This window comes from Vitis vinifera, chromosome 8 (genome assembly GCF_030704535.1).
Source record: "Vitis vinifera cultivar Pinot Noir 40024 chromosome 8, ASM3070453v1".
In the NCBI taxonomy this organism is placed as follows: domain Eukaryota; kingdom Viridiplantae; phylum Streptophyta; class Magnoliopsida; order Vitales; family Vitaceae; genus Vitis; species Vitis vinifera.
Window position 1 is genome coordinate 17,873,742 of NC_081812.1, and position 10,136 is coordinate 17,883,877.

At 34.4% G+C, this 10,136-nt stretch overlaps 1 protein-coding gene across 1 annotated transcript; it reads left to right on the forward strand.

Moving 5' to 3' along the window:
- Positions 1-2,585: 2,585 nt before the first annotated feature.
- On the forward strand, positions 2,586-6,412 carry LOC104880158 (uncharacterized). Its single transcript, XM_010655829.3, has 2 exons — positions 2,586-2,881; positions 4,129-6,412. The coding sequence occupies exon 2, from the start codon at positions 4,129-4,131 to the stop codon at positions 6,184-6,186; it is 2,058 nt and encodes a 685-aa protein (XP_010654131.1). The 5' UTR covers positions 2,586-2,881; the 3' UTR covers positions 6,187-6,412.
- The last annotated feature ends 3,724 nt before the right edge of the window (positions 6,413-10,136 follow it).

Consider the following 10,136-nt stretch of genomic DNA (forward strand, 5'->3'; position numbering starts at 1 on the left):
TAAAATATCTCATAAATAAAACAATAAAAAATATAAAATTAAATTTTAATCACTTTTTATACTGCAAACATATCATAGTTAGATTTAAATTAATTAAATTTTTAAAAAATAAATTAATTATATTTTAAAAAATTAAACTTGAAAGTTAAAGTAACAACAAAATGTTTTAAAATGATAGATTTTTAAATTTAAAATTTTACATAGATTGAGCATTTATAATCATGTTCATAAGTTTAATGGATTAAAATCATATTAAAAGGTTTAATAAATTTGAATTGTGTTAATAGGTTTAATGAGTTTGAATTTGTTAATAAGTTTATCAACTTCGAATCATGTTAAAGTTTAAGAAATTGTAACTATGTTAATGAGTTATTCATATCAATTTATACTAAATTAAAACTAACATGTTCATTAAACATGTCATGTTGTGTTGTTGATGACAAACAAGTTGTTTGTGTGTTAAGACACAATTATTAAACTAGTTGAATTTGAGTTAGGTAAATTTTCCCAATTTATTGCACAAATCATATATATAACATAGCCTATTGTCATCCATATTCCAACTTTTCTACAAACATGATATTGAAAAAAAAAAAAAAAAAAAAGTCATCGAATACCAAATTAGCCACCTAAAATAAAAGGTTTATTAGATAAATGAGTATGAGTGGATAACATCATGTTGCTTAAATTACTATGGGTTACACGTGATATGAATGCATGATGATAATAACTCACACTCAACTATGTAAATATTACCTATTCTAAACTCAAAGGATTTTCATAACTTTAAAGTCTGTTTATATAATTAAAAAGAGTTTATACTTATATATTCTCAATATCTTTTTCATTTATTTGATGTAGGATATCATAATCACTCTTCGCTTTTCTAGCCAAACACAATGTTTTCATTGTGTCATACGAAATTGTAGGACCAAATAAGCAGATACTCATTAGGGGGCCAAACAAATCCCTATACTAAGATCGAGGTTTGATTTTGATACCATTTTATAATGATTTGCATATAATTATATAGATATTGTCTATTTTTATGCTTAAAGAGGTCCTCGTGGTTTTAAAACGTATCACATGATTAAGATGAATATATACTTATATAATGTAAACAAATTTATACTATATTTAATGTGGGAGATTATAGTCACTCCCTCTCATGTAGACACAACATTCTCATTATGTTTTATGGGATTATAAAACTAAATAGAGTAATGTTTTACATTTGATAATAATTTTTTTTTTTTAAACTATATAAGTATTGACTTTTATTGACCTTATAGACGCATTTTAAAGTCATGAAATCCTTTTAACTTAAAATGGACAATATATATATAGTTAGGTATAGGTGGTTACAAACAATGTCAAAACTGATTTATAACCTCAATATGAGAGTTTGTTTGACCCCATGAAGGGTGTCTATCTATTTAACTTTATGATTTCATGGGGACATATCGAGGACATTGTGTTTATATAAAAAGGGATTGTAATATTTCATATTGAATTTTTTGACATTATATAAATATGAGTTTCCCTTAATTATGTAAACGCATTTTAAAATCATGAGGGTCCATTTAAACTTAAAACAGACAATATCTATATGGTTAAAAATGAGTTATTACAATAATTGTCATGTAATTAATATAGACATCACTTGTTATAACATCAATGCTCAAGGTGACTATTAAAGTATCAATGTGATGACCAATCATTGATGCATTAGGTAATTGTTATGCTAAAACATTTGCTACACGACAAGTAAGTTTCAAATGAATTGTCAAACGCATATTTATCGATCATCGCAATTATGAGGAAGGTTAGTTCACATTAATTGCGTTATGATGGACACGGCGCTATTCTTGTGGTTACATAGCAAAGGTTGTTTGAGCATAGAGCGTCACCTTCCACTTTTTTGGCACGTGTCACTTGTTATATACCCCAACAAAACTTAAATATGAAAAACAATGTTTTTTATTTATTGTATTACATACTTCACATTTTTTATTATTGGTCAAAACAACCAAAAATATCTCAAATTTATTTTAAAAACTTGTTTTCAAACTAAAATATAAACAAAACCCGTTTCCAAGTTAGAAAATTGATTTTTGTTGCAAAGAACATAAATTTGTTTTTAAAAATTGGAAACATTTTCAAAAAACAATATTTGAGAATAATTTTTAAAAATAAATTTATATTATTTTGTTTAGAATAAAAGTTTATTTGGAACTTGAAATATTCTCAGCCTATTATTTATTTATTTTTTAATAAATTTGTTCTCAAATACTTTACTTTCAATTATTTTTTATATTTATATATGAAATATAAATATTTTTATATACATGTTTCCAGAAAAACATATTGTTCAATTTTATATAATAATTAAAATATATCATCAGAAAATATCAAAATTTAACATATTTGGAGAAAAATTTATAAAGATCTGTGTTTTTTTTTTCCCCAAAAATAAAATATGTTATTAACAACGCTTCCAAACATAGCCTTAGTTTTCCACAAAACTCATTGAACCACGTAATGACTCATGAGCAGCTCAAATTGTCGAAACTTTAGTAGTCGGTGGAATCCAATATCCAAATGCCACGTGTCCAGATAATGTGTCCTACGCCGCTTTAGCTGGACGCTTCGGTCCTTGAGAGAGCATAAGTGAGAGAAATTGGGAATGTGTAAGCAGTTCCCGCTTTCTTCAGGGCTACGCTGACGCGAGAGCGCACTGGATTCCGTACCATCAATTCCAGATTCTTCCTTCAATTCGATTAAAGTCTCCAATTCAGCTCAATCGAGTTATTAGGGTTTCTGATGAGCTTGTTCTTTTGCTGAATTATCCGCCTTTGCTTGTCAACAAAACCCAGAAAAGGTGAAGGAAACGAAATTCCGAATCTTATGTTTACCCTTGTTTCGTTTCGCGCTTTATTCAGTCCCAAACAGCGACAAATCTCATGATTCCCAAAGCATTGGCTTCTTTTCCTTTTATTTTCGTTTCATTTTTCTCGGCAACCAAACCGAGTATTTGAACGCGAACCTTTCACGGGTTTTGGGATTATTTATTTTATACCTGTTGAAATTTGAAAGCTAGCCCGTGTATTTTGAACCAGCGATTTGTATTTTAAGTTCACGATGCACTCGTTGGGTTTTAGGTTTTGTTTGAAATCACCATTTAATCTAGTTATTCTTTGCACGGTCTTCCCAGGACAACATTTCTTTGGAATTTAACGTTTGTTGTCTTTGTGGTTTATAAGCTGTGAACTTTAAGCTTATTGGCACAATGGTGCCAATTGTGGTCTGTTGGCATATGTATAGACTGGTGTTAAAAGACTGGCTTGTATCTTCTATAGTTTAATCCATATTTGTGCAATTAGTTCATAGGTGATTTTTAGGTTAAGATATTCTCCTTGCAGCTTTTCATATTCCCCCGATTACTTCATTTATATTGCAAGGCTCACATCTTATGGTTCATGCCTTGCCCCATCTTATGGTTTTTGGGACATTAAATTGAATCAATAAGACATATCTGGCCAATATCTGAAGGGAAAAACGCAAACCTGAGAGTGATGAAACTCGACAGCACCTTTTTAATTTTATTTCAGTGAGCACCTCGGTCTTGAATTATATCAATTTGATGAGTCGTGAAAAGCTTCTTTATTTAAAAAATCCTAACAGAATAGCTAAGGAATGAACCTAGCTACTAACGGAATAGTTGAGTTGGACGCATAAATTTAACTTATCATCTATGTGACTGAACTAATTCAATCTAGGCTCCATTTGACGAGGTTTTCTTTTTTGGGTTTTTTTTTATTTCCCCCTGGATGAGAGGTTTATTATTAGTTATGTTCGAACTGTCGATCTTTGAATCATTAGAGTGATATAAGATGAATTATGTATGTAGTCAATATGTTTTTTTTTCCCATTTTGATGTGCCATAGAATTTGATGGTAATGAATATGAATTTTCTTCTGCTGTGGCGCAAGTGCACTGGAAATTTTTTAAAAGCATATTCTAGATCTATCTTTTCCTAAAACCAGGCATTGTCTTAGTTGTATATTTGTGTTTGATGGTATGTTTGGTTTTTCCTATCTCTTGAAAGGTAATTTTCACTTTCTGCAGATGTCTTTGTATCTTGGTAATCTATCATCTCACATTCGCAGAGATGATCTTGAACGTGTTTTCTGGAGGTTTGGGCGATGTAATATACAGTTGAAAGATGGATATGGCTTTGCAGTTTATGACTTCCCTGCTAATGCGGACAAAGCTATGAGAGCAATGAGAGGAAAGAACATTTGTGGGGAGCGAATATCTCTAACATGGTCGAATAAACAGCCTAGAGGTTTTCAAAGAGGTGCAAGATCATATGAGCTGCAACGTGGAAGGATTTCTAACAGAAAATTGGGTTCTAAAAGTCAACGAGGTTATAAAGTGGGTGTTAAAAAACTAGATAGGGATGGATATAGGTCTGATGCTGTTGAGATGCTTGATGAAGAGAGAAGCTACAATCAAGACAATATCAAAGATTATGGAGAAGAAAATCATCACAATGCTGGTGAAAATTTGTCGTATGAAGGTGGTAGCATAGAGCCTGATGCAGTGGACAATGATAGATGGGGTCAGCATGTTGGCAACCTGTCAAATGGCAATGGGCTTGAAAATGGAATGGAATTTGACAGGTATGAACCTTATCATGGTGAGGACAGGAGCAATGAAGATGACAATATTCAGATGACCTATTCTGGTGGCTCTCCTACTCTTAGAAGCACTCAAGAGAAAACAGGGAGAGAGCAGATTGGTGATGCAATTTTGCTCCCATCTAACATTCCAAAACCCCAACTGGCATGCTATCATTGTGGCAGACCAGGTCACAAAATGCGGAACTGTCTGCAAGGAAATGCTTCTCAGAAGAAGTTCTCCAGGTTTGATCTTAAACGAAATGATGAAATCAATCTTAGAGGTAGTGGTGGAGGTGAGCTGCCAAGGACTGGTTCCAAGCCCCATGAAAAGGGTCATTCAGGTAGTAGAGATACTATATCATTGAGGTGGCATACAAATGATAGGAAGGCATCTGGTTCAGGAAAATATCGAAGGTTGATAAGGAGTGGAAGTTCTGCTGCAAGAAAGGAAAGTCATAGGACTCAGGGAAAGGAGTATGGAGGAAAGAAGCAAAGCAGGATGGAAACAGGAACTCCAAAAAGACATATCAAGAAAGCACGAACTTCAGTTTCACCTCCTATGCCTTCCGATTATACCACATCCAGATCATGTTCTCATTCAAAATCCTTGAAATCTATACCAGGGTGTAGTTCTCCTTCTAGATCAAGATCGGTTTCTTCGAAACATTTTCTGTCTTCTATTCCAAAATCCAGTTCAACATCACGGAATTCTAGGTCTGGATGTGCTAAGTCCAGGAGGTCAAGTTCTCCTACATCCCTGTCTTTGTCTGTCTCACTTGGTAAGCCTTTGCTATCCTCTCCAAATAAGGTGGAGAGGAAGCTGAATGGCTCTTCTGTTGATGTCACTAATCCTGAATCCAAGGAGGTTTTGGCTGGGCAGGGACAACAGGTAGAAGGTGATGCAGGGTCAGAGAATTCTAAACAAGAAAATACAATGGCGGCAGTGGAAAATGAAAATGCAGTTTCATTCATCAAAATGGAAGATGATATGAACAAAAATCAACCTCAGCAGAGGGATGATCATGGAAACTGCATCCCATTGACATCAAATGAACTGAAAAATCCATGCACTGAGAAAGGTGCTTTTACTCCTACAATTTTGTCTCCTGAGAGTCTGAGAGAAACTGCAGAACTTCAAAATTCTGGTGCCTGGATGATGGAACATCTGTTAGCACCAACCAAGAAGCCTGATTCAGAAGCTATGGCTGGTTCCTTTGCTGGTAATTCAACATGCATATCCTCGGAGGAGGTTTTCAAGATTCTGAAATACTATGGCCTGGAACACTCAGAAGACAATAAAATGCATTTACCTGTAGAGGATTACTTTGGTTCTGCTCGCCTGTGGCCTTGGGAGATCATTTATTACAGGAGGCTGAAAAAGGGTCCTATTTCCACTGAGAACTATGACAGGCGGATTGCCCAGAATAGAGAATTTGGTATTGTTGATAAGTATATCAGAAGCAGCAGTGGCTGGGGAGAATTGGTTCAAGACAACGTTTGAGTGGTTTTATCAGTAGATGTGTTTTGGTTCTTGTAGAACCCAAGCATGTTTGAATTCCTTTTGCTTGTTAGACTGCTTTTCTTGAACATCACATGAAAGTTCTCTAGCAGAGCTCTCAGGATGAAGCTTTTACAGGTAAATTCACAAAATATGTTCAATTTTTTAATCTTTAATGCAACTAAATTGCTGGAGTCTCTATAACCTCAATGAAATTTTGTTTGGTAAAGAATGTTTTTTATGCTTTAAAGAGGAGACAGTATGCTGGGTATTGGTTTTAGTTCCTTTGGAATGATAATGAATTTGTGAAAACAATTAGGTGTTGATCTAATGTGGCCCTTTTAATCTGAAAAATAAGTCAAAAAAGGAAAGGGAAAAAGTAAAAATCTTTGTTGTTGTTGTGATGCACTGCACACAGCATTCTTTATCGTTATGGCTGTCAAGCACCCTGACTCTCATGCTCCTGGGATTATGCATCAAGTGTTGCTTTTTAACATCGTGAAACCCTCATAATGTGATCATTTTTTGAGACTTCATAACGTTGTGAAACCTTCATAATGTAATCTTTTAAAACTTCATCGTATTTTCCATATGTCATTGCTTCGTTGAGTGTTCCTCCTCCGAAGCTCTTGTTTCTGGATCTTGCCAGAATATATTTTACTTGATGCAGCGTTGCCATAAGAACATGATACCTACAGTTCCCCTGATCTTGACTGAAGAGAACATGTTTCAAACCTGATTGTAGCTTTATAACTTCTTCATGACAAGAAGAAACTATTTTCAACTTCATTATTTGGCTAAAGCTGTATTGTGACATAAATTTCTGACATAGTATGTCATGATGGGTTGCTGGAAATCATATTATGTTTTGCACCATGCTGCATGCATCTTGAAACCTTTTTCTTATTTCATTATCTGCTTACAGTAATTGAGTGGAGGAGCCTATTATTCTCCTCCAGATCCGGTTAGAAACAAGAATGGAATGATTTTCCCCTTAGGGAAATATAGAATTTCTGATCAGTTTTTTTCTTTTTATGGATGGTCAAATAATAAGATTTTATAAGCAAGCACTAAAGAAATTGCATATCAAATGCACAACCAAAAAGGAGATAGCACAAAAAACAACTCCCTCTCTTAGAGAGAACCCAACCAATCAACAAAATCAATTAAAGACATAGAACTTTTATATACATACAACTTCACCCACAAGAAGAGATTTCTAAGAAAAGAGCTTTTCCTCATTAACAAATGACCTATAAGACCTTTCTTTCCATATTGTCTAAAAAATGCACAAACTTGCTAAACCTACTTATGTCTTCTTTCCTAAAGGATCCATGTCATTCTAACAGAGTCTCTCTAATTGTGATAGATAGATAGTGCCCAAGAAACACCAACCAAAGAGGAGCAATTGCTAAAGGACCCTTGTTCTGGCACAATCAAGGAGGATGTGATCAATGAATTCTTGATTCACTTTACCAAAGAAAACATCTATTGACCAACGACCACCTTCTCCTTTGAAATTGATCTAGATTTAATACCCTTCTCCAACTAGCTTCCCATATGAAGAAATATGCTTTAGATCGAGTGTATGGATTCAAAATTACACCCATTGGAAAAGGAATTGAATTCCTCAATTCCAAGACAACATATAGAAACTTAACAAAAATGTGTCATTTCTTGAATCCATCCACACCACCTCATCCTCCCGTCTTTATTCACCAACATTCCTTGTAATCTAGAGAAGAATTGTTCTATGTTGTCCAATTCTCAATCATTCAAATGTCTAGAGAAGCAAAAATTTCAATGATCTCTTTAACCTTACTGGTCCCATAAATCCATCACCTATGCCTCTGGTTAGGCTAAAACATATAAAGAAGGGAAAGAAACAAACAAAGGCTTGTTTTTACACCACCTATCCTTCTAAAACTTCACAATCCTTTCAATTCCTCCTAAAAAAAGAGGTTCTACTATTAAAAGTGTCTTAATCATTTCTAATAGTTTTCCATAACCCATCCTCATACCCATCTCTCACTTTGCAAGATCACCACCCTCCTTCTTCCCTATATCTACTAGTTATAACTTGTTTCTAGATACATCCCCCTTCATATGTGTATTGCCAACTCCACTTTAGAAGAGCCTCATTAAGTGAATAATGGCATCTAACACCTAAGCCCTCCTTACACTTATCCAAGCAGATGGTCAACCTCTTTAGTAAATGACCTTTTCTTTATAGCCCCACCTTCTTAGAGAAAATCTTTTTGAATCTTCTCAAGTTTCAATATGACTTTCATTGGAATATTAAGCAAAGAGAAAATATATGGGCAAATTGGATAATGTACTTTGGATCAAAGTAAGCCTTCCCATCTTTAGAGGTATATTGTCTTTTCCACATAGACAACTTTTTGCGAAATTACTTTTCCGCTCCATCCCAAACTACCATTGATATGAAGGGAGCATCCAATAAAAGGCTTTAGGTAAGTAGATGAAAGCTCACCTTCCCTACACCCAATTCATGGTTTCTCCCGCACATTATCCGCCCCTCCAATTGGAATCAACTCACTATTTTCTAAGTTACTTTTCAAACCCAAGATGGCCTCAAACCACATGAACAACCACACAATGAGACCTTTGAAAGGTCCATCCTCATCCTTGTGTATGAACCTACTAGGGTGCTAATGAGTGTGATTGAAAGGACGATGGGGAATCTCTGAGGTCCATCCTGGTCCTTATAGATTTTTGGACTATGTTTGGTTTGGGCTGTAAGTATGTCTTCAAGAGACATGTACAAGAGCTACCTTGTATGGGGGCTCCTCTATTTAATGGGAACTTCAGTGGTGCAGGTTTTGATCCATCAGTGAAGTTGACAAGATTGTCAAAAGGGTTTCTGGAACTAGAAGGTGGTTTATTTTAGATTGACTTAAACCAGATATGCCAAAGTATTGAAGTTGGCACATTTGTGTGGATGTGATGAACTATGAAATTTCAAGAATGAAATGAAGTATTAGCTGGCATTATTAAGTTGGGACATGAAAGCTGGTGGTTTGTCATTGCAAAAGTGTTTTCAAACTGTTTTCTTTTGATCTACTATTTGAATGAATCTTTTTAACAACAGAGTTTAGGATGTGAGGCATTGTTTTAATGTTTTAAAAATTAGGCATAGATCACTAGCTGCATAAAACTTGGGATTGATTGAAAGCAGTGGGATTGTTCTCGATTTAATTTTTTATTTTACTTGTTATTAAGCTTGGATTGTTAACCTCTGATTGGATATCAAGAGTCAAGTGGGGAGAGAGATGGTTTGTTGTACTCTGAAGGTCATCATATGGTAATGGTTTTTGTTTTTTAACCTAATGCAATGAGTGAGGATGTTTCTGTATATGTTGTTTGAGTGTAGACTCTTCTTTTGTCCTTACATCTGCTAATGAAAATTAGCAAATTAGGCATGGATCACATGGCTACATAAATCTTAGGATGAAAAGCAGCAGCAGACTATTTTAGACAGAATATTGTATGAGTTTTCTTAAGCATGAATTGTTTCAATCTGGAATGGGTGTTGAGAGTCAATGAGGGGGTTTGTCCTATCCTAAAAGTCATCACATAGTGACGATTTATGTTGTTTAACCTATGTAATTAATGGGGGTGCTTTTGTATTATGCACCTTTTGAATGTAGACTCTTCTTTTGTTCTCACATTTACTAGTTAAATGTCTTGTGTCAGATATTCTGATTGAGAAAGCGATGCCCCGATTTGTGGTTTTATGTTTCATGGTTTTTTCATTTAACGATAACTTGGTGAAATTCCTTTTGTTGGAAGCTTTACAGATTGGTTGAATAGCAATATAACATGATTTGTCTTTCTTTTCATCCTCCCAAATTACCAGCATTTATTTGATATGCTTTGTTTTGTCCCTCTTCTGTTATATTGTCTGGTCAATGCTGAAAGTCTGGGGCTTC